The sequence below is a fragment of the Seriola aureovittata genome, chromosome 21 (assembly GCF_021018895.1).
Source record: "Seriola aureovittata isolate HTS-2021-v1 ecotype China chromosome 21, ASM2101889v1, whole genome shotgun sequence".
NCBI classification, from domain to species: Eukaryota; Metazoa; Chordata; class Actinopteri; order Carangiformes; family Carangidae; genus Seriola; species Seriola aureovittata.
Window position 1 is genome coordinate 18,062,237 of NC_079384.1, and position 25,941 is coordinate 18,088,177.

Below are 25,941 nucleotides of genomic sequence, written 5' to 3' on the forward strand. Positions count from 1 at the left end.
AGCATGGGAACAGAAATAGCAGGAGGAATACTTTCCAGGGCCAGATGACCTGACCTTGGCCTGAACAGATGTATGGCAAACTTTCAAGAACCATCCATCCTGCTGGTCCTCACTAACCCCATGCATTAGTGCTTATGATAACATTTTTAATAACATCCTGTATTTATTCGTCAGCGCAGTGCATCACTTCATAGTTGATATTAAAAGGCACTGAGAGTTTGCAACCACAGCACCCCTGACAGGAGATACCACAAATATGCCGGTGACCGGCCGATGATCCTGCAGGATCAAGTGCTGAGCAAAGAGATAAAAGCCTGAGAGGACACGCTATTGTAAAGCAAGACCGGAGAATCTTCAGCCAAAGTATCAGGGAGACATTAAAGAGGCAGATGTGTGCTGTGGGGGGAGAGTGCGGTGGGAGCGACAGAAACACAAAGTGCCCCTTGAAGAGATGACTTTTTCAACTGAGGGTAGAAAGATGAGGGAATGTGCTGTTTCTGATGAGGATGGGAAGGTCATTCTACCACTGGGGACCCAGCTGGGGGAGGGGGCAGTGGAAGACGAGCAGAGGGAAGAGCCAAATCGACTTCTAACAGAGGCAGTGGTCAGAGTTTGAGGGCATGCATGTAGGTAAGGACTGAAGAGCAGTGAGCAGCCAGGAGGGAGCGACTGTAGAGAGATTATGAAAGCTTGTACAAGGAGCCGGGCTGAGTCCCCCCCCCCCAGGGCAATCTGCAAAATCTGCAGGAGTCCTGCTAGAAGGGCTGAGTGTCGAGCATCGAAAAGATTGTTAGCAGGGCGAGGAGGAGTCAGGATAACACAGCTGTGGTCTGAATGCTGAAGGAGAGGTCCTGCAGATGGCTCATGTCCAGTTTGACTTTACTGTAATTTAAAGGAAAGCTCCTGAGCTTTTCAGTGTGAGAGTGACAACACACAAATTCACGATGATGCAGAGGCATGAAAAATGATCCCCTCAGGGTATGGAAATGACCCAGTGTTAGAGATCATTCCTGATCAGGTGCAAACAAGAACGAACACATCCTTGGATTTCTTTTTTTCTGCTCTCGTTTTTCAGCTCAGAATCTAAGACGATCCTTGTATTTCTTTCAGGTTGCCAAGCTGCAGGGATTTTAAAGTTACACTCGGTAGCTGAATTGTTAGATCCTCACATCTGCCACTGCTTACATGAAGAATGTGTCGAGGTTTCCAACACTTCACGCCTGCCAGCCGTTTTAAAGACATAATGAAGACTAATTGTGTGAGCAGCTTCTGTGCTCAACACTGCTGAAAAGAGGGGGGGGGGGGGGGGGGGGGGGGGGGGGGGGGAAAGACTCTTACCACTAACACAAGAATCATGGGACCTTGGTAGATGTAGTCTGTGTATACGCCGGCTCGCTTCCCAAACCAGCACCTGAAACATCAACAAGAGCCATCAGTCATGTTTAGTTCTAACAGGCAAATGTGTTTATGCTGTCACTCATCATTTTTCACGAAGAAATCCTCTCCAACTTCACGATGTGTTGGCATTCAGTTCCTAATTTGTTGCTCGGGGGTGTCAGCACACATCTTCCAGTCAGTGATTTACCCAAAATCTAAATTATAGAGCGTTTCGGGATCATTTTGGCCAGAGGTGAGAAATTCTTCCACAGCAACGTTTAAACCTTTAAAGACACCACACTGTCCAGAAGTCGCTTTATCATTAAGTGTCTGTCCTAAACACCTTATTTTCTTAAAACGTGAACATATCTATCACTGTAATGAGACCAATTCAAGTGATTTCTAGAAAAGAGCGCCTCTTTCTGGAAACAAGAAGAATAAGTTTAAGTTAAATTTCTGCAATAAACAAATGAAGCTGGATTTCAGATTGTGCTTGTTGAAATATATACAGTGCTGCTATTGTGCATATTTTTCAAATGACCAAGTCTCGAGATGTTTTTAAGAACAGCCACTAATAATAATAAAATAATATAAGAATAGTACGGTTGGCTTATTAGAGCAGTGCAGTGGTAGATTTATTCACTTTTTAAGTAAATAAGACTTGAAAGGAGACTTCTTCTCCTGTGTTTAATTTGAAGTGTCGATCCATAAGAAGATCTATTTGTGGTTTTAAGAACCAAAAAACCATCATCATGTAGTTTTACATCTCAGGCTTCTCTCTGGAGCTCTAGTAACAGCAGGTCGGTGACCCAATCAGAGGAGAGGAGGCTCAGATTAGAAACTAAATCCTGCATGGTTGGATGGTGGGTCCAGGTGGGCGGGGCTTGGTGCATGGCTGAGAGCGGTGACTGCTTTGTTGTGACATCACAAAGTTCCAGAAGTCCTGACGGCTGGTTTTAAGGCTCAGTTTCTGAAAAACAGGCTGTGATCATTTCTCTGTGGACTGAGCGCTTTGATACTTTCACAGTATTAATATAGAACTTAGACCTGATCTATAATCAAACAACACATGGACATCTACCTTTATACTGTATGGGACCTTTAAAGCTGCATTCATGAACATATGTATGTTCATAAGGACTAAAATTGTGACATGTAAAGTGAAAGATGAGGCTTGTATCATTATGCAGTTCCCCCTCAACTCTACAGAGTCTTTCAGATAATTGTTTTGATTCAGCTCTAAAAAATCCCTGCCCACTTCCTTTTCAGCAGCAAACAGAAGACAGTCAGAGAGCAGCTGGTGAACATAGTGGAGCATTTAGCAGCTAAAGAGGCAGATATTTCCCCAGGAGCTGGTGGAGACCAAACACAGAGCTAAAAGAGAGGGAACCCTGGGCTTAAGGCACCAGTACAGCTAAGCAGAAATGCTTGTCAGATGGTCGCAGAGCTTTGGAAAACCCACACATGAGGCGAAAAAAGGAGTCAGTGTTTTTTTTTTCATTTATTCCACAACTATTTCTGTCATTTTTTTCTATAAATAACTGAGTGCAACTCTATGAATTTTTCTAAAACAATCTAAAATTTTTCCAATATCACTGTCTCTATGACACTCAGCTCTTCCACCTGCCTTAGATCAAGTAAAAACACTTGAACTAGTTCTTTTCAAGCGTAACCCGGTCCTTGAATGTTGCTACTGGGTCATTGCAGCTTGCTGAATTGACCCACTGTGGTAAAAAGAAAATCTGTTAATACTCTTTTAAGTTAGCTTACATTTGTTTGGCTTGCTATATTTTTAGCTGCTTTTCTTGGGGCCTTACAGCAGTGTGTATTAGACTGCGTCAAAATAAACTACAGTGTGTGTTCATTGTAATGAGAGAACATGTCACCAGTGCTATAGTTTGGCTGATTGATGTGTTTTAATAGTTTTTGGAAACAGTGGAGCTCTGATGTACAGAGGGATAATATACATCAGCCTTTGGACAAACAATCCTTGTTGGTTGGATCAATTCACTGTTGGTTTTTATTGTTTTTTCTATTGGGTTTTCTGACAATTAGAGAGACACCACCAGCCGCATCCATTAATGACTTAAATTACAAACAAATTAATTTGATAAAAAGGGAGATTTTTTTTTTCCAGTGCACATTTTTTAAGACGCCGAATCAATTTTCACCCAACAGGCACGAGAGAGAAAGAGAGAGCGAGAGACCACTTATATCAATCAAGTCAAGAGTGGAAACTGTCGCAGAGGTAATGTGTATTCAAGGATGTGGTACAATGCAAATGTAATTACAGCAGGTTATTATTAGACATTCATCTCCTTAATGCAATGCAGTTTGACTTTGCCCTTGTGCTTTAATTACCGGGGTGAAGAAACCTATATCTAAGAAGAGTCTTACTTCTCATTGTCGTAGTAGAGCTTCCCAATGGCCCATGCCACAATTATAGGGAATGGAATACCTGTGAAAAAATAAAAACACAAAGTGACAGATTCTTCTTTCATCTTTCTCTGCTATTCAAATCACAAAATATCACTCCAGGGATTTCACGCTGCAATATGAAATCGTTGTCTGGCGTAGCACCAGCAGCCTGCCAAGCTCTGTCAGGAACAATTGTTGCTCATGTGCTGTGATCCACAGGCGTAAGCAAGGACTTGTCACCGTCTGAGTATTTCTTTGTGAATGAATGAAAAGCCGGACTCTGCTTGATGATAATGCAAAGCGATTTTCTGATTTAGTGACTTACTCACATCCAAGTGACACCAATGGGAGCGTGAGGATCTCGCCAGTCCCGCCAACACACACACACACACATGCAGGTCTCTGGAAACTTTCCACTTCATTAGTGACGCACCGTCATCAGCGCCTTGTTAAACTTCAGGAAATCTACTCGCAGCCAGAGATTATGTGAAAAATGTAATTTTCCTTGTTGTTTTCAAGACTTTTTTCTGCGCCTCCTCACTGCCTTAATGATATTTCATCTCTCAGATCCGCAGAGTCGAAGAAAATAAAATGTGATTGTATTTATTTTTTCACAGCCATCCTGAAGTGTGCTGCCATCTCGTCTTCACACAGAGGCTTCACACTGCCCCGAGGGAAATGTAATCCAGCTGGCACAATACACCTAATCTCAACAGCACATAGTTCAGTTTGACAGTGTGAAACCGGGTGTTAGTGAACTCCACACCAATACGTTTCCCAGCTGCCACGCGGAATCCTGGAATCTACATCAAGTCCTACGCTCCCATTGTCGGCTAAAATTGTATCTGACCTTCAGTTTGTTCTGTTCAGATGAAACGAGTTTGATAAGAAACAGGGGGCACCACTTCCTGCTGAGGTACAGTTTATAAACCATTTATAAGCTGTAATTAATGGCTTTGCTATAGGTTAATAAACCATTGTGGCTAATCCTCAATCAGCGCAACACTTTGATCAGCTTTCTAGGTCTTTACTTCATTAGCGAGATGTGTCCAATGGACTGTTTGACTACTGATGTTCTGGAAAAGGGCTCATGGTCAGATTAACCTCTAATTGTTTAAATCATTTTTTAGGAAAAATACCAAAAAGAAACTGCTACCAGCTTCTCAAATGTGAATATTTGCTAGTTTTTTCAATTTCTCCATGACAATAAACTCAATATTTTTGGGTTTGAATGCATCATCCTCTGCTACCTGAAATCCTACACCACCCTTATGATGGTAAGTACCTGTTTGGTTACCGAGCAGGAAATGCAGGAGAGGGAAGGGGAATGATGCAGGAAATGGTCCCACTGGCCCAGAGTCCAACCAGGGACTGGCTGCTCAGGGCATTTAAGCCCATGTGGTATGTATCCTAACCATCTGTGTGTGTGTGTGTGTGTGTGTGTGTGTGTGTGTGTGTGTGTGTGTGTGTGGGGTGTGGGGGGTTGGGGGTTGGGGGATGTGTCCTTTCACCCTAGCTATGCAGGTGACACAACCATAATTAGCACAGGTAGCCTGAGCTGTCACCGGGTGCTATGACAACAACCTCCTGCTCAACACTTCTAAAACACCAGAACGCATTACTCATCTCAGGCTCCCTCAAATCCCCCCACAGACATCGCAGGAGGAACCCGTAACCATCTCTGACTTATTTAAATTCCTTGGCACCCAGACCCAGAACATCAACACTGACCACATCACCAACAAAAAGGCCAGCAGAGACCGTTTCTCCTCAGACAGCTCCAAAAATTCAAAGTGAAACAAACTCTCCTCCAGAGAGAGAGAGAGAGAGAGAGAGAGAGAGAGAGAGAGCAGCAAAACACACCTCATCTATAACAGCCTGGTCCGCAGCTCAGACAGGCACACACGGAAAACACTACACCACATTGTCAACAAACCATCCGAGATTAATAGCACCCCCTCGTCAAGAGCTGAATCACTAAACCACAATCATACAATTAAATCCACAGGACCCTAACCACCAGAACAGGCTTCTGGGGCCCCTAGTGGTGTGGGGCTCCTGGGCAGTTATCCACTTTATCCACGTGGTAATCCAGCCTTGAGAGGGCTGCAGGGATCTGGACCATTTATTAACATTGACAGCTGCAGACATGACGGAGAGCAGAATCCATGATTTATTAATATTAATAACTGCTCTTTATTCATGTGATACGAACATTTATAACTGAAAACCTGATGACATATTAGAAAGTGCTTATTAATGGCATTTATAACTGTATTATTACTGAAAATAAACATACAGCCAGGTTAACATTAGATTTAAACAGGACACATTGATGCAAGAGTCTTTATTCAAACAGAACTGCTCTTACCATCAACATGTAGCCTGTCTATCAACAGCAGGTCACACTCAGTTAACTCAAGTTACTACATGATTATACCATAATAGTATCTGCCGTTGTAAATGTCAATTGCCAATTTATAAATGGACTTTGGTCCTGCTGCTCTTTTCCAGAAGATAAGTGGTCCAGCAGTCCAGGGAAAAAAGTCTCACTAATGAGTTCATCGAGCTTGCCTGACACATAGCTCCCAACCACATGTTTGTGTGTGGATTAAACAACGTATTCATTAATGAACTTTAGAGATGTTAGTAGGTGTATTTCTTAACTTTGGACAGAGGCAGGGAAGCTGCTTCCCTCTTTCTTCTGGTCTTCATGCTAAGCTAAGCTAACTGCCTCCTCTAGGACACAGACACGAGAGCGGTCTCGATCATCTCGTCTAACTTAGCATATTCGAAACATCCAATGATTTCTGTTCAAGTTCTTATCCAGCTGTGGAGAAGTGAACTGCGCAGGAGAAACAGTGAGTGTACGTACACCAGCCGATGCAGATGAACATCCACTTGCGCAGCTTGTCGGTGGAGTAGGTGAGGACGATGGCGGTGTGGAGATAGCAGCCCTCGCCAAACATCCAGAAGAAGTTGGTGGAGTGGAAATAATTGAAGGAGGCGGTGACGAGGCGACACCACACCTACAAAATAAACCTCTGTTCAGTTTTTCATCAATAACACTTGTCATTTTTTAAACATCATTTTTTCAAACCATGCTACAAGTGCTTTGTGTTACATTATCTGGGTATGTTTATCGGCTACACAGGCTTCTTCTGCTCCTCTACATTTATCTGGCAGCTGTACTAAATACTCATCAATATACGAATAAAGATTTTACATTAAAAACTAAACAAAAGAAATGATGAGGTTATGAAATACATTGTTCAAGATAAAGGCAGTTGTTTCCAACCCCTTAATTAGTGTTAACTTGAGGTTCCTTGTCATGTTTCTCCTTTTTATATGTTTATTTATTGTTTTTATGCCTTTTCACTGCACACTGTTACTGCTTCTCTTTATCTATTTATTTCAGGCAGAAAAGTTAAGTTTTTGTTGTACTGGAAATGCAATGACAAAAAAAATGCCTTTTATTCTCCTAAATTGTTTCAATTATTTTTAAAAATACGAAGAGGAGAGAAAATTTCCCAAAAATTTACCAGACACGACAACAATGATACTTAAACTTTAACGCATCAATATAAACCCTGTAATACGGTCATATAAGAGCGGGAATTAAATGCAGGATTTATGTTGTTGTATTGATACTTTCACCTCAGTAAAGGATCTGAATTCTTCTTCCACCGCTGGAAAAACCTCAATAAATGAGTTAAGAGATATAAGGACATGCAAGGGAACATCCTTCCAGAGAATCTGAAACTGTTCTTGTTGCTCATGTCAAACCAACATCTCACTGAAATACACTCTTACACTTCCCTGCTTTAATCTGACACCCGTCTGTCGCTGATGAATCCAGCACCTGACTCTCAAAACTTTCTCTGAAATATGTTGCTCATTACATTTTCCACCGCCAAAGAAGAAACACTTACGACACCGAGGTAGTTTTTCAGCTTTATGAAACAAAACCTTAGAAATCTGTTTCCTGGTTGAGAAGACAGCAGATGGTGAGTCACATAAAAAATAAAAAATAAAAAATGATTTCATTAAAGAGTGATAACTACCTGCTTGACTTGATACCTGATATTTTCAAGATGGATAAGATTGGAGATTGGAGCTGAAACCACCGATCAATGAATCGATTAGTTGATCAAACACCTTCTTCACTGTGAGGATTTGCTGCTTTGCTAAGTTTTATGTTGTTGGAAACGTCATATTTTGATATGTTGATGAATCAGACATTTGAAGACGACAAACTTCGACTCTAGGAAACTGTGGTGAATATTTTCCCGCATTTTTTTGATTTTTATATTTAAGAAAAACTAAATGATTAATTCAGAAAGTGATCAGAAGATTATTTCGTAATGGAAATAATCGTAAGTTGTAGTTTTTCTTGCAAGCCATGTACTGCTCCCATGTTCCTGCTCGACCGCTGTGACCGGGGCGCTCTACACTTGACTTGACAGGAGGAGAGATACAGAACATCATCATCTTCATCTTTGCTGAAGATAAAGCGCATAAACGTGACACCCACCACGTTGCTCTCGTGCACCTCGGGGCTCATGGTCAACTGGACGATGAACCAGGTGGCGTTCCTCAGGATGAAGGCGGTGATGAGGTTCCAGTGGATGATGTTTCTCAGGCAGCGGATGCTCCTGTGAGAAGAAGAAGAAGAAGAACAGAGGAGAGGGGGGTTAATCCTTTTCAATATCTCTCCTGCTGTTCTCTGGGGAAAGAAGATGATTTCACACTGAGAGGAAAGATGAAAAAAAAGAAAAGAAAAGATGATGTAAAAGCAAACCCATGAGCAAACTGCTGGGAAGAAGTGAATTATGTATCTGCTCCTGCTGCGTTTGAGTGTTCTGCTGTATTTTAAACAAAGACATTAAACTCACCGTTTCTGCACTACGAGCTCAACCTTACAGTAATGTGGGAAAAACTGAAAATAAAGACGATGAAGGTGAATAATGAAGAGCTGCAGCCTCAAAGTTACATTTCCCATCACTCCCCACTGTCCTCACCTCCTAATATAATATGAAGTAACATTTCATTCCCACAGTTTGCTCTCTTGTTTGTGTCATGTCCTTTTTTTTTTTAATGCTGTAAATAAATCGACCTCAGGATACAATTAAAATCCCAACTGCCTCGAAGCGAGCGCTCAGAAATAGAAGCACACGACTGAACGGACATGGTGAACCTTGGCCGCCGCGGTGACAGCCTCGTTTGTTGTCACCAGCTGACGGCGTTATCAGTGCCGTGATTTATTTTTTAGTCGTGCATCAATTTTTTAATGGGAGTCAGTAGCACTGGCTTTGTGCTGACTGAGCAAACGTGCATGAGCGAAAATTTTCTTATATTATTGTGTCTCTTTTACATTTTTATCAAGCAGAAAATAGCAGCCTCATTAACACAACAACAGCTGCATAGAAACGCTGCTAAAAAAAAAGAGTTTGGAATAATTATAATATTACACAGATGTGAAAAAAAAAGAAGCTGCCTCAAGGCGACAAAAACATACAAACGTATGGTTTATAAATCCTGTTGTCCCACAAACAAGCTGCTAATTTCCTCCACACTCTGTCACAATGTTAGTGGAGCTTTCATTAGTGTCACAGAGGCTGCAGAGCCAGAAGCAGAGAGGAGACGAGGCTTTTCTTTCTTTTTTTTTTGCAAACAGTTGCATTCATTACGCTGCGTGACCTCACTTCCCTTGGCATCCTGCCGGTGGGTCCAGCACTGTGTGTCCTGATGTGTGGTAATTAAGAGGAAATCTGAGCGCTGCTGCAGACAGGTCTTTGTGGAAACCACAGTGAAGTTCCCTGCTGCATTCACTGTGCTGGTTATTGTTAAGGGAGTAATAAGTAAATAGTAACATACCTTAATCTGCTTTATTTTACAGTTATATATAGTTATTTCGTATATTATTTTGTCTATTTATGTTATATAATGTTCCTGTCTTTCATTTTATATTTGATATATGCATCAAAGTATAAATTTACTTCATTTTGAAGTGAAAAGCAGCAAACAGACATTAAAAATCAACCTTTTTTCAATGCTATGTTGCTTTTTATTTCATATATGTCAGAGGAAAAAAAGCATTTTTGAGAAATAATATATAACTAGAATTATCTGCTGTGGTTGTATCCCTCTGCCACTCGGACTAGTTTCATTACATCCCTGTTTATACGGAGTCATATAGAATATTAATCCTTTGTGTGACATTTTTCATTCAACTGCTGTGTGAAGTCTAGAGTAATGGCTAAAAAGTGTTTTGTGAGGTCACACTGACCTTGACCTTTGACCTTTAGCCTCCAAAATCTAATCAGTTTGTCTTCCACCCCAGGTGAATGTTTTTACCAAATTTGCAGAAGTTCCTTCAAGGCGTTACGGAGATATTGAATTCACAAGGCCAAAACCATGTTTTGTGAGTTCACTGTGACCTTGACCTTTGACCTTTGACAACCAAAATCTAATCAGTTCATCCTTGAGTCCAAGTGAATGTTTGTGCCAAGGCTATGTCAAGGCGCTTCTGAGACATCATGTCCACAAGAATGGGACGGACGGACGGACAACCTGAAACAATAGAGGCATAAAGGCATGAGAATCCACTTTCTTGTCTCCCTGTGGAATATTTGTCTCACTCAGAGGCACCGTGCCCCTCCCATCACATCGTGTGTGCAGGTAGCAGGTGGATGGTATCACAGGTCAGAGGTGTGTGTTTGGATATCCGTTGGCAAAAATCCCATGTTTGCATTTCCCAGAGAGCACGGCTGCGACCTCATTTATTAATTTCTTCCTCTTCCTGACCGAGCAGCACGGGTGAAGGAGGGGCGGGTGAAGGTGAACACTCGTCTACAGCTGGAAAATTACTTTACTTCCCCTCGTGTTTGCTAAATCACCAGTTTGATCAAATTCCTCTCAGGGTTTTACCCCGACAGCAGATGGAGCTGCAAAGAGAGGAGATAACTCGAGCTTTCAGATAAGGCTCCATTTGTTTCCATGCATATTCAGTGTTACTGTTTCCCATACAGTATGTCCACTGTCTGCTATTTGTGTGTGAATGGACCCTAGCAACCCTGTCTCCAAGAAATTATGTTTCTATAGAACTAAAATACAACAGAAAATATGTTTTGTAGAAAATGTAATTGCTGACTGGATGAACAGGTTTGGCATTGGTCACGCAGCAGCGGAGTGACCAGGAGCTTGAGGTGGATGGAAAGTGCAGAACTGTCGCACCAGAGACCAGGTTCACACCCAGAGTCCAGGCTGAGGTTTAGAAAAGCTCTTCAGCTTTAGCTGTAAGGTTAGAGAAGATGCTGGTTTTGGTTGAATGTAAATAAAGACGTTGCATCTTAAAGTCACATGAACTTTTTCTGTATTAACCAGATCGGGTTCTTTTTCTAAACCTGAGCCGAGAGCTGTGAGGGTCTGAACAGAACCATACACCAGTTTAGTGAGGCTGGAGTCACTACAGTGATGGAAATCTTGTGCACTGAAATAAGACGTTTTGGGAGACCCAGATGGATTAAGCAGAGGCGGTCGATGCATCCAGGAGAAGAGAGATGAGCAGCATTTAAACTCCTTTCACCATGTGTGAAGATTCTGGTTGGTCTCATTGGATCCTAAACAAGTCTTTACATTCACCCGAGTCACCTTTGTATAATATATATATATATATATATATTTGTATCTCAAGGGAACAGTCTGTCCTTGATCCTGTACCTGGATCCTCACTGGACTGGAGTCTCGGTCCATGACATCATTACGACCTTGGATGTTGTGGTAACTGCCATTGGGGAATGGGATAGCGTGACTGTGTTAGTGTTGTCACAGCCACCCTACTTATATTTCTTGTAAGCCTGAGAGTTGAGACCTAAAGAGTGAAGAATTCCTCCACGACTGCACGTGGACGTTGTTCTGCAAGATTGGACATTTTAGCAGGAAGAAGTTTGTTGTCTGTTACTGCTGCGTTCAGTATTAGCGTATTTACGGACACTTCCTCATTACATTTATAGAAACATAATTTTCCTCTTTGCTGTTGCGGTTTAGCGTATACAAACGTAATTTCTAGGAGACAGGGTTGGACCTAGCGGTGCAGCCCAGTGGAGTTCAGGAAATTTAAAGGGCGCCCCCTACAGGAGAAAGTTTTTACTGCCAATGTCCTGATGCAGTGTGAGCGACAACCAGGTGAGAGCACAGAGTTGTTTACCGCTGGGGATTATTGTTCCCCCTCAGGTGTCACTCACTGTTACATTAAAACAGTTTTCTACAATGTGCATCGCAACCGTAAAAAACAAAGCAATTGAAGGTGTGCACCAGGAAATGAACCAGGTTGTGTGTCAGAAAAAACAGCTGACAAAAGAAAACGATGCATCACTTTACTGGTTCCAATTGTTTCATTCAGTTTTAGCTTCTTGATTTTGTACAAAACAACTGACTCTCTAAGTTCAGGGCTGGTCGTTTGATCCCTGACTCCTCCTGCCCATGTGTCACAGAGTCCTTGAGCAATTAATGATTGGACGAGAGCCTTGCATGGTACCATGCACACTGATGTGTGAATGAAATATAAATATATAAATGTTGTTCATTTCCATATAAATCAATTTCACCAAACACAAAGTAAAATATTCAAAGCTGATTTCCACAACATGAACCTGTGATATTGTTAAATTACCCAGAGGACACCTGTGCTTCTGTGTGGAGGATAGAAAACCCTGATAGTGGAAGCTACAGTGGGATTTCAGTCAGGAATATGCCAGATCTTCGGAGATAAAGATGCTCTTCTGTGACTGAACTTTTCAAAGTCCCGCTCTCCCTCCTCTCCTCTGTGATCCCTTTGTCTCTTCTTCCTTTCCAGTTCCACGACGCTGAACAGGAGTGTCAGCCTTTCTCTCCATCACACCGGCAGCTGCAGCAGCAGCAGCAGCCTTCCCTTAAATGGTTCTCAATCTCATTACAAAGAGGAGAAGCTGAGTAATAAATGCCAAACTCCTTCACTACCCTGATGCCATTTTTAGCTGCTGGCCGACACTTGTCCTCCCTGCCTGCCTCCCTGTCCGAGCCGCTTGTGGCCCACAAACATGGGTTGTGCATAAACGCTGTCCTGTACAGCTTCTATTTATTATGTCTCTCTGTAGCCTTTCACGCTTTTCTCACTCCCCGGGGGTGTCTCTGGGATCGATAACGGCCCCGGCTGTTGAGGGTGCTAAGACCTTTCTCTCGTTAACGCGCGGTTCACTCCGGTTTGTCAGAGAAACCCATTCCAGCTCCACCAGTCATCCCAGCAGGCCTCCACAAGACTGTTTAGGTTTCCGCCGCTTTACGAGATGGGTCTATTATTCCCATTTGTGGGGGAAACGTGCCCTAGTTTTTGCGGGCGTCTAAACCCTTTTACATCTGCGGAATTGAGATAGGGAAGGTTTCATCCCATGACCAAACGGTTTTTGAATAAGAACGAGAGGCGCTTTGAACGAGGGATCATGAGAATACTGACGTTTCTGTCACATCAAGGATGTCTTCGGGATTATCAGTGGACTGGCGGCAGTGGGACCAACACTTACCTCAAACACAAGAATAAGAAGAAGGCTATGAGCAGAGCCACCATGGAGATGCAGTGACCCAGGAAGTTTATGATCACAGCTATCTGGTAGTGCATCTTGCCTTTTTTCTGCAGGGAAAAAAAAAAAGAAAGACATAATGAGTTTTGTGGGTGTTTACAGAAACAGTATTTTCTGGACAAGAGAAGAGACTTAAAAGACTGAAATCCTCTTTCATTTTTCAGTTTTTTTTAGAGCTGACTCCTGCTGTGGTTCTGAACAGGAACAATGTTCAAACAGCAGTGTTCAGAGCCACATTGGAAGACCTGGTCCCTCGTTTTGTGTGTGCCATCATGGCAAAATGCGGTCCTGGACTTACTGTGGCAGGAACTATCACAGTAGGTGGTCTGTCCGTCTGTCTGTCAACATGCTGTCAGGCGTCGCATTCAGTCGACACATGAGCATGACGGTCCAGAAACCACAAGGCCGCATTGTTCTACATCTCTTTGTATTTACTTTGCATCTTTTGGTGGCAGTTCTCCACCTCCTTTGGTCATTTTTCATCTCTTTGTGGTCAATTGTTGTCCCATTATAGTTGTTTTGCATCTTTTTATAGTCGTTTTTGGATCTTTTTATAGTCATTTTGCATCTCTTTGTAGTCAATTTGCATCTTTTTAAAGTTATTTTGTGTATCTTTGTAGTTGTTTTGCATCTATTTGTGGTCATTTTGCATCCTGTCATAGTTGTTATCGGTCCTCTGTGGTAGTCCAGTGTCTGTTTGGTCATTTGTCATGTGTTTGAGGTCGTTTGATTGACTGTCCAACAATAATGTTCTCAGCCAGTAATCATCACCTTCCGACTCCAGCAGGGGGGCACCAACCAGGGCCAATCAGATCCCAGGGGGGGCTGTGCCACCCCATGCCATTCCTCTGGCCCCTCCTCTGGTTTTTGAAACATGAATACTGGGAGACATCCACACACTCACACATGCAGCATCTACACGAGGCGTTCTGGTTTTACAGAGAACACAGAACATCTTCCTCTAAGACCACTGTCTGTGACTCAGATATCCATTGTGATCGGATTTCCCCCACACTACCAACAGTAATCTGGGCTCTAAGTGGATTTATGTAACCTACTGGTGTCTACGCCAAGATTAAATGTGGGCACGTTTAATCCCCGCCCCGCCCACCCTGAAACACGTCATCTGTCCCATTCATTATATTTTGATGCAGCAGCTCAAACTTTAACTCTTTCTGTAGTGTAGTCTGTAGTGGACAGATGGTCTGGTATCTGGATACCAACAACACCAACTCTTTTCTCTGTCTGAGTAATGAATCCACATCAATTCTATAATAGATACAGGGATAGAGGTTTCTGAAAACAAGCTCTCATACTTTATATAAGTCATGGCTTTCCAAAAAGATAGAGATATTTGTATTATTTTAAACAACTAAAACTACTTGGTAGGGGTTAGAGAAAGATGGTGGTCATGGTTTTGTGTTTTTTGCTTCTAAGATTGGACAGAAATACTCTCATGGCCACAAGAGGTGGCTTGTCAGGAAAATGTCATCAAACTATATCGACCCTGGAAATTAGGTTAAAAAAAAAGTCTGCGTTTTCTCATATTTAAGAATAAGATAACAACTTTTAACTAGATTACAAGTCTAACTATATTTTTATGTTGCATTGTGGGTTGTTTGTAGCCTTAACATAACTAAGCTAACAAGTGTTCTCAGTGTTTATAGCGAGTCTGTCAGAGGTAATCAGGCCTACGAGTGTGGAGTTTCTGAAAGCCTGTGTAACAGGTTTTTCCGCCACAGAGGAAATAAATGAAAACGTTTTCACAATGTCTTCTGACGTCTTTCTGGCAGAAATTATCCAGAGAGAAAAACAGCCATGAATAAAAGCTGTCACAGATGTTGAGCTCAAAACAAACATCTGAAACACATTCACTGTCAGAGAAACGGCTTCAGTGATGTGGACTCTCTTCTATTTGAATGAATGGGATCTCAGGTTCCCAACAGCACCAGTGTAAAAGTGTTGCCTTACTGTAAAACACATTTTAGAAAGCAGTCGTCCTGCAGGGGCCATTATGGTAGGTTGTTTTTAGGTAAACAAATGACCAACAGTACAATAAATAAGAATAGGTTTGGATTTTTTCAGGTCTATTTTAACCATAGACTGTAAATAAAGATGGACGTAGCCTCGGTGACGTCACCCATAGGTTTCTGAAGAGCGGGCTGAACCGCTGTCGCCATCTTGGCAGTGCCTGACTCCGCCCTTAACTCCCAGATAATCCAAAAATGTTTGTTTATTTCTGCTGTAAAGTTGGACATTTTAACATGGGGGTGTATGGGGATTGACTCACTTTTGGAGCCAGACTCTACTGGTCATTAGAGGAACTATTATTAACTAACTAATAACTATACTTTATTTTTCAGCCCTGGAGGTTGCCACTTGATTTTATCACAATACTCACACAGCATATGTTCCATAAAGACATAAAATGAACCTTTAGCTTGCTGCAAACATGCTTTTTGGATGGTAAAACCACCTGTTAAATCTCTTCATCCCACAACTTCCTGACGTAAAAGTAGGAAGGATATGTGTCAGGACATTTTTTTATAACTTTCCAAGAACCCACTGTGAAATTGGCCAGGTGTTCAGGGTTTGAACTACTGTCTCAAGCTGTGTTTTTATTTTCTACACATGACCATTTATATATGATTTCTTCTGTTACAAAGCACAAAAACACCCTCCGTTCTTGGAGAGGTTGACGAGGTGGAGGAGGTTATGACAGCAGGTTTTTCACCTTGTGGCCGTTCAGAAAAGGTGTAAACACTCTTCCCTTCAGTGCACATGTGATACACATCTTGTCCTCTTGTGACTGCACACACTGAAGGGGACGTCGTCTGTGGCCGTGGCTGGTAGCACTGCAGCAGATCAGACTCGGACTTCACCATCAAACTGAAGATGTGAACCAGTGGAGGATGAAACTGACTGCGCCACAACTGCTCGTTTCTGATGTGATATCCACTCAGTTAGCAGTTTATTAGGAACACCTGGCTAAAACTAATACAACAGTCCTGCAATAAATCCTCCTTCATGAAGGTTATAATGTTCAGTTTGTGTTCAAACTGTTTCAGAGAGAAACATTTGGAGGCTGCAGTTTGTTGCTGAACTGTGTTACATTATACAAAAGCAAGGCAAGTTTGTTTCTAAAGCGCCTTTCAATTCAAAGTCCCGACACATTAAGCTAAAATAGAATAAAACAGACTGGAATAAAAATCATGGTGCAGTTACAGTTCACTGCAGTAAAACAGAAAAGTCTTGAGCCCTGATTTAAAAGAAGTGAAGTTGTATAAGACCTTCAGTTTTCTGGGAGTTTGTTCCAGATATGTGGAGCATGGAAACCGAACACTGCTTCTCCCTGGTTGAGCTCGGTCTCTGGGGACAGTGAGGAGACCTGCCCCAGAAGATCTGAGAGGACGAGATGGTTCATAATGGAGCAGCAGATCTGGGCCCGTGTTTATCAGACGTGAAGGAAGCAAATGTGAGACGTGACTAAAGCACCAAAGTGTGAGTGATACGACAAGTGTAAAAGTCACAGTAAAGAGCATGTGTGACCAGAGGAGGAGTAGCCAATCAGAGATATAGATCATCCTACATCTGCCATATTATACATTATTGATTATTTTCAAATCCTCACAGTTTGTTCAGTGGTTTGTTATTCTGCAAAACACAGAATTATCTATTTTTTGTGAAATCTTGGGAAATGAACAACAATCTAATGTATTCACAACGTATAGATATGTAGATAGAAATGAAACAACAGGGAAGTGTCTGAAATGGAAACAAAATTCTGCTGTTGGTTGTTAACATGGTGCGTCACAGAAATCAGATAACAGCTGACTGCAGTTCAGATAGTGATTGCAATTAAAATCAATGCCAGATTTATTCTTGTTGTTTGTTCTCTGCGCTGATAAAATTGATCTTTTAGCAATGTGAGCCCAGAAATGTGGTTTGGCCCTAAATCATTCAGTGATCACACAGCTGAATCCACTTTTCTTACATTGTAACCATCATGAAAGACTGTTGTATTATAACTGCATTAGCTTTAGCCAGGTGTTTTTTAATTTTTTTTTACTATTTATATTTAAGCTGTCTGACCTGCAGCACTTGCTTTTCTATCTGTCTTTATATTTTTTACTCTTACTATGTTTGTTATGAAGCGAAACACCAGGGCAAATTCCTCATATGTCTTTCATAGTTAGATCTACCTGCACGACCAACCACTACAACACATCTCTGAAACACTTCGACGAAATCGACACATGTTCATTTGAATCGACGTGCACACGCATCTCCATTTGTAGAACAGCCAATAGGAACGCTCTTCTCTCTCTCTCTCTGAAAAACACCTGTGATTGGCCGAAGTCTCCCGTCATGGTCTAGATTTTCTTAAGTCTGGAAACAGAACCAGGAGGAGCTGCAGACGTCTGGTTTGCTCTCAGACCACTTGAATTACAATATGTTGAAAGACGATTATGGAATTTTTGCCCATTGGCGCCAAAAAAAATGACAGCCTACAGCAGCTTTAATCGCTTATTAAAACAATCGTTATTTTCAGCCCCACTTTCAAACACACTGAATAAAAGAAAGAAATATTTTGTAAAGTCTGGGTCCTCAGCAGTCTGAGGTAAACAACCCATGTGGGTATTTTCGTCCGGGCAGTTGCATACTTTAGGTTTATTGCTTGAAAAATAAAAAAAACCTAATGCAACTAGCAGGTCGTATCACTGCTGCAGCATTTTTTCACCAAACAAGGACTGTGGATTTTGTCCCCCATCTTTTACAGCAGAGTCACGCTATAAAGGGACCATCTCAAGGGTAGTACGACAAGACAAATGATTCCTTTCATGATTTCAATGTACATACAGCATGTGAGAATTAATATAGAGCTGAAAAAAGGGGGAAAAAAGTGTGAATCAGTCCCTGTAATAGACACTGACTCGTGCAGGAGTGGCCAACACATCAGGACATAAATCAAGCACACAGGAGGTTTTAAAATGGAAAGCAGAGCCTGCGAGTCGAGCCTGAAAGGAGGAGGGGGGGACGACAAGAGGATAATATAAGACCCACCCACCACTAGCCTCGGGTCTCACAAAATGCGTGGGCCACCAGAGTAAAAACCAAACCTGACTCACTCTCCTCTCATTCTCCTTCCATAAGAAACAACACAGACATTTATCATATATTTGAGAAAATAACCCCCAGCGAGTCCCAAACAGAAAAGAAGATTTTTTTTTTTTTTTTTTTCAAACAAACTTTCCAATAAGCGTTTGATCCATTCAGCTTCTTCTCCCACTGGGACCAGCAGAGAATCTGGTTCAATACAGGCTGAACTTTAAAGAGAAGCTACTTCAACTCCCCCTCCTTTTTCCCCTGGTGTCAATCACAGCCGCCCGCTGCCACCTGGTGATTTATTTCGCTTACAAAAGAGGGAAAAAAAATCAAACACACGTTTCTAAAAGGTCAGACACTCTATATCCATCTTCGGCAGGGATCGATCGGACATCAGACTCACAGAGTCTCAGAGAAAACACTAAATGAAGGGGGCTTCAGTCCGCAGCACTTTGCTCGTGCTCACAGATCTATAAGGTACAAATGACTACAACTGTACAGCAGCTGGTAACGGGACGGATGAGGAGGCATGCAAAGAAATCCTTTAAGGATAAGGTGATATTTAATATTTTTCTTATTGTAAACAAATCCCACGAAAACAAACCATCCACAGCCTGATACATCTTCCTCCTCTGAGCCATAGAGCTCCATTGTTTCCTAAAACAATTAAAACCACATCAATGAGCCTCACTGTTGCCCTGGGCAACGTGTTCCTTGATCACCGTGATGCACTGCAGTTTACTTTGACTCAGTCCCTCATATTGTTCACCTACAGTCTCCATCCACACCTGGATCTCCGCCTACACCTGAGACTCTTCAGTGACTCAGATGTTGTGTTCACTGACATGCTTCTCCCTCTGTACTTCCTGTGGATCAGATTATGTTTATGATTGTTTTTTTATTTAATAAAGTGCTACATTTAGAAGCAGATATTGTCTTGTAACATTGGATATTTTGGCAGAAAACTAATGAAATATATTGTTATTGAACATTTTACTGATATGTTCAGTATGTTCAGTATCGGGCTGTCATGATATGAGATTTTTATGACACAGAATTCATGATGATATTATTGCAATATCTAAAACATGGTAGGAGGTGGAGAGAGAGTGTGACCATAACTGTACAAAACTACAAAAAGAACAGCTACACTTCATGGATGGTGAAAAAACGAGATGAACTGATAAACAAAAGATACACAAGGCCGGACATCTGCCATCACCATATTATTATATATGTATTATTAACATTTCCTCATCATGTTAATAGAAAACCTCTGGTCTGTGTTACGTTTCCCTCAAATCTAATAGGCTGTTGTAAATGAGTTGTATGCAACAGTCATCTCTGGCAGACAGGGTCGACTACAGAGATAAAAAGAGAAAAAGGAAAGCGATGCTGCTTCTCTCTTGCTGAGGGTTACATGTAGATGAGAAGATTGTCACAACTCTTATGTCTGTGCATTTAGTTTGCAGCTAGAGCCAGGAGGCGGTTAGCTTAGCTTAGCACAAAGACTGGAAAAAGAGGGAAAGTCCATGAAAACCACAAATAGTCATTTTGACATTTCTGTAGTTTGGTGTACAGATTTAAATAAACAGATACGTGTCAGATAATGAGTGTTAGAGGGGATTTGGCGACACTTTAAGTCGACTAATTTAGCATTTATAAGCATACACTATAATACATTTTAATATTGTAATAGATATAAGTGTTTATGAATAGATTTGTCAACAACTATAACTCCTCTTGTTGACACCCTTAAGAGGAGGCTGCTGTATAAACAGAACATTAAGACAATACTATCAAACACAGCTGTAATTAATTATATCCTCACAGAAGAAGTTTTAATTACTGATCATTAATAAACACTTATGAATGTCCTTATATCTGCTTACAGCTACATTATAGTGTGTTATAAAGCATTTATTAAATGTTTATATGCTGGGAAGTAAAGTAAAGTGTTCCTGACACAAACAGAAATAAAGTCAATACAATGTCAGACTGAATGAATGAATGAAGTGAAACTCAGTCACAATCCTGTTGCTGTAAACAGTCACTAGAGCAGCAAATGTGTATTAATCCACTGCTGAAAATAGTCCCCAACTAATGCACTGTTTACTCCTGTTTTCAAAAAAAACTACAGTGTCCAGCTGTTTCAGGAAATTACTGAGCCTTTTAAAAAAATAATAATTAGACAATAAATTTGTGACTTTTCATGGGATTTGTTGACGACAAGGATCCAGTTGGCAATGAAAACATATGGACAGAGCTTATTGAACCTGCACAGGGTTACAGTGTTTATGGAAACTCAGCTGTTTAATATTCAGTTTCAGCAGATGGTCGGGACCAGGGAACACAAACACAAACACACTGTGTAATTTTATGTTTTACATATATACTTCAAAAGTCGACTGCAGCCTGATCTGGGTCAGTGTGTTCCCTCTGAAAGCTTTGTCCGCCGCTCTATCCTAATTAAAGCCAGTGCTCATCACCATCACATCTGCACATCACAATGCAACAACCAGGTGGAGGCTGGGAAAAAAAAATAAAAAAAGGCAGCAACATGTGAATGAATAAAATCTGGAGCACAGCAGGACCATAACAGCGGCGCGTCGCCAGACCGACAGCGTTTCTTTTCTCTTCCTTGCTCATGTCGCTGCAGGACAATGCTGTTAAAAAAAAAAAAAAATCACTGTTTTGGTTGCAGCTGCTGTTTTCCTTTTGAGGGATTCACAAAACCAGAGAAAGGGAAATAGCTGCAGGTTGATCAGTGAGATTTCAAGCTTCCACCTACGTCGAAGAAGCAGCCAAGCCTTGACAACAACTCTCCCGAATGCAAAGTCAAAACCATTCACTGTTGCTTTTTGAAGGCGATAGCTTCAGGTGATGCTCTGGGGCCTTCTCTGGTACATTCATGGTATTTTTGGCGTCCCGTTGACGCTGCAGGATCCAAGAACCCAAAACCCTGAATCCATATTTACTATAAACCTCGCCTTTTGTTGTTGGTTTTTTTGATTAACGTGTGGAGCTGTTTCATGCACTGAAGACCTCCTTGAACAGCCTCATGAATCAAACACACTCACTCACTCACTCACGCACACACTTACCTCCTCGTGAAGTATGGCCTTACACATGGAGTAGTTCCCCTTCAGCGCCCACGTCCCGTTTGTGAGACACTTCCTATAAACATTATCTGCACAAGAGAGGAGCAAGAGAGGAAGAGGAGGGCCGTTATTAACAAATTTGAGGTTTCTTGTATTTTCTTCATCTCTCAGGTGTTGTGAAGTATTTTTTTTTCCTTTTTTTAAATATGCAGGACGTGAATTCCTGTTTTGCTCGTCCTGGCACTGTGACCTTTTTCTGCTTTTGAGACTAATAGGGAGAGATATCATTAGAGGAAGACGTACAAGCTGTGATTTTTCACACGTTTGCTGTCAGGACAGTCTGCCACCCTCTGCCTAAGCATTGTTATTATTCTTTACATTTAGAGCCCCCGATTTATTCACGAATGACCTGCATTCAACCCAACATTTTACACTTGAAAAAAAACCCTCATGTTATCCTGGCGTCAGGCTGTTTGGAAAAAGCACGGGGAGGTCAGCCACTTCTTCACATCACTGACAATTTTACACCAAGCTGTGACACTATCAAAAGGTGTATTTTTTTAAATTTCATCACCATCTCCGCCTTTAATTTAATAAAAGAAGACTCAGGCTGGAGCGAAACAGCATGAGGATGTTTATTTTCTATTTAAAAAATATCATTTCTGCATAATGCAACCCAAATAGTGGGGGTGGGCATGAAGGCTGCCACATAAATGATGAGTAAAATTAAATTTTTCCATGCCGGCCCCGGCTGCATCAGAGAACTCGTTCACGGCACAGAAATGGAATAATCTGTAACAAATTTCACATTTGTCATTTCACATTTATTATTTCTGAAGATGAAAGAATGAAATCCATCAAATAGGCCACTAGGGAAATGAAATACTGCAAATGAGGCAATTTAAAGTTGAAAGGAGAGATGTCAGACTTTTTTTGGACATTTTTACATCAGCTGCCGTCTGCAGGGGGGAACAGGTGAGGCTGCAGGATTTTTACAGCCTGTGGATGAAACATTCAAAGCTAAAGATTGAGCTTGGGTTCATTTCATGATAAGCACTGTAAAAATTAATTTAGTTCTGGTGCCTGTTGTATAATAATATTAACAGGCTGGAGTACTTCATGCAGCAGGAACCAGAACTCATATAACATAAAAAGAAAAAAAGTCAGGACAGGTTTGGGAGATTACTCCATCTTCAGGTCAGGCTTTCTGTCAGCGGTGTGGAGGAGTTGGACGATCAGCAGTGGGAGCACGTACAGACGTGTCAGCCACTTAATCGCTCGTCCCGCTCGCACCAAAACATTTTTCACCGAGTTACATGGACAGATCTGACCCTGTTCTCCAGGCGGGTTGTCTCCACGGGTCGTTAGATGCCTTTCTCCAGTGACAGTCGGCCCAATTTGAGACGTCGGTGGAGAAAGTGGAGTTTGCTGAGCAGAAGTGGTGACCAACAATGTAAAAATAACACATCACAAGTGAAAGTGCTGCATGAAAATCAGAAAAATGTGCTTCAAGTGTCAGGATAAAAGCAGCTATTTTATATACAGTTGAGAAGTTAAGACCAGTGGTTCCCAACCTAGGGGTCGGGCCCCTCCAAAGGGTCACCAGATAAATCCGAGGGGGTCATGAGATGATTAATGGAAGAGGACAGAAGATAAACAAAGTCTTTATATTGTCACAGTTTAGAATTTATGGACCCAAATGCAGACAACTGAGCAGAGCTGGAACGTTTGTTTAAAACCAAGGACCAAACACTAAGGCAAGAACTCAGGGACATAAAACGGGTAACTAACAGAGACACAAGGAATCATGGGAGAAATTAAACAGACGCAACAGGAGTCAAAGGACAAAGAGAGGAAGTAAACCAACCATGACACAGACAAGGGGATTTCAAAGTAAAACAAGAAATCAACAAAAGTACAAACATAAAGAGTCAAAATGGTCCAAAGAAATAGACCCTTCAGGGCAGACCACGACCTATACGCAAACCTGCGTCAATATTTTGGACTTTTGACTGAATCTTGGCTTTATTCTTTTTAAATATTACATGTTTTAATCAGTTATTAAAACGAAACCATGTGAAAAGCTCAGAGGGGGAACTGAAACATGACAAGGTCATCGAAGGTCACAGGACAAAAAGGTCGGGAACAACTGTACAACACATTTTCTTTATGTGACGTCTTCATCTGATTAGAAACTATAGCTGCTAAATAAATGTAGTGGGGAAGTATAAGGAAGTATTGAATGGAAATACTCGAAGTAGCTCAAAATACTGTTTAAATATAGCAATTGGATACATTAAGATACTTATTTACTTTCCACTGCAGGTGAGTGGTCAGTGACATGGTTAAAGCTGCAGTGGTTTTCTTTGTAAGAGGAAACTAAAAGCTCAGGATGAAGTAAATAATGAAAAGAAAAAGACAAAGAAATGTCATGTAACGTCTGTATTATTAATGTACAGACCCTAAAATCATCTTGTTTTCTTTCTCTGATACTTTATGAAGGATACTGGTGTAGTCGTATCTCAAGTGCGAATATTAACTGTAAACATGAACATTACCTGAAAAATACAAGTTGGGCTTTGTGCCCTGAGCAGCGTCTGCAGGTATTTCTGTCAGGCTGCATAAAACTAAAACACTAAAACCTTTTCTAATAAAGTTTATTGACACCATTAAATGGCTGAAAGAGATTCATTAGATTAATTCAGTCTGTAAAAGAAAAAAAAAAAAAAAATTGGGATAAAAGATTAAAGCAAGTAAAATTACTCCTAAAAATCTACAGTGTGAAACAATATCCAAATAATATTGCGTAAATATTTTCTACAGACTGAAGCCACAGTTTTGTTTTTTACACTCCACCTGTTTGATTTCAAAAACTTACATCAGACATTTTGTACACTAACCCTTTCATACTGAAGCTCAAATGTCAGTATTGGAAGCATAAAAACACAAACACAACAGAGCATGCAGGGAAGTAAAGAGTCTGAAAATCTCATCCAATGTTGATCATGCACCTGGCGTCATGGCATTTTCAAAATTTCTGGTTTCCCCCATCAATGTTATTACACAGAGACTGACATTTTCAGACCTGTGCACTTTGGAGATAAGCTCTAGAAACATCAAATGGATAAAAGACCAAAGCAGAGACACAAACATGTATCAGCTGTCTCCACGTTGGTGTGCTTTCGGGCCTGGGACGGAGCCAGATAACGCTAAATGCATGTTTTAATAATGAGAATTTCTTTTCTTTATTTTCTTTTTTGTTTCGAGGGGGGTTAAGAGATGAAACAGGACTGGGTTGCCTCAGGGCAATAATGTGCAATGAGCTGGGTAAAAATAGCATGTTGACAGTGTAAGGGGACTGTCATCCCCAATCAAGATTACCTAGCTCTTGATATTCCCTGAACCCCAAATGCAACATCCTAGAGAGCTTTAAAATCTCTCCGTGGAGAATTATGTCAAAGTCAGAAGTTAAGATTGACAAAGTTGTGTACTGGACTGGAGTTTAAGTGTATTTATTTGAATCCAGATTTTGTCACTAATTCTTTAAAGAAAATCCACTTTCCACTCTCAGACTTGCCTTAAACAGGATTTAAAGGTCCATATCATATAAAAGTAGATGTCCATGTGTTGTGTGATTATAAAGCAGGTCTAGGTTCTATATTAATACTGTGTAAGTATCAAGCTGCTCAGTCCACAGAGAAATGCACACAGCCTGTATTCAGACACTGAGCCTTAAAAACCAGCCCTCAGGACTTCTGTAAGTCACCTGGACCCACCATCCAACCTCGCAGGATTTGGTTTCTCTGAGTGTTTACCTGAAATCTGCTATAATTTTTATTCAATCACTCCAAAAACAGTCAGCCAATCAAAAGAGAGGCTCAGAGCCTCCTCTCTTCTGATTGACTCACTGACCTGTTGTTACTAGAGCTCCAGAGAGAAGCCTGAGAGAGGAGATGTAAAACTACAGGAAGGTTTTTGGTTCTTAAAACCACAAATATATCTTCTAATGGATCAACACTTCAAATAAAAAGAGGAAGAGGAAAATATGGGACCTTTAAATACTCCTATAATCCTCTTTTTTGTTATTCAATTCAAATTTGCATGACATGAATCATTGCACAACTTTCCTCCAGGTCCAATGTTCAAAAAAATAATTGAGTCAAAGCGATGAAGTCACTCTGTTTAGGAGGTGCACACTTTTAAAGTGCAAATTTTTTAATGATGGGTTTACAAAGCAAATGTGTAAAAAGCAGACAAAACATCCAGAAAGGAGCACGTCACAGCAGAGGTCCTCGCTCCGAGCCAGAGGCTTAGAGGTATAA

The 25,941-nt window shown here is 41.2% G+C and overlaps 1 protein-coding gene across 3 annotated transcripts in view; it reads right to left on the reverse strand.

The window, feature by feature from the left end:
* The window catches only part of LOC130162674 (corticotropin-releasing factor receptor 1-like), an 83,116-nt gene that overhangs the window by 9,974 nt on the left and 47,201 nt on the right, over positions 1-25,941 (reverse strand). For all 3 annotated transcript variants that reach the window (XM_056366452.1, XM_056366451.1, XM_056366450.1), the window contains exons 5-10: positions 21,623-21,708; positions 13,356-13,462; positions 8,330-8,450; positions 6,671-6,824; positions 3,775-3,835; positions 1,339-1,411 (exon numbers count right to left, since the gene is read on the reverse strand). In XM_056366452.1, coding sequence (XP_056222427.1) covers positions 1,339-1,411; positions 3,775-3,835; positions 6,671-6,824; positions 8,330-8,450; positions 13,356-13,462; positions 21,623-21,708 — 602 coding nt within the window. The remainder of the gene's footprint in view (positions 1-1,338; positions 1,412-3,774; positions 3,836-6,670; positions 6,825-8,329; positions 8,451-13,355; positions 13,463-21,622; positions 21,709-25,941) is intronic.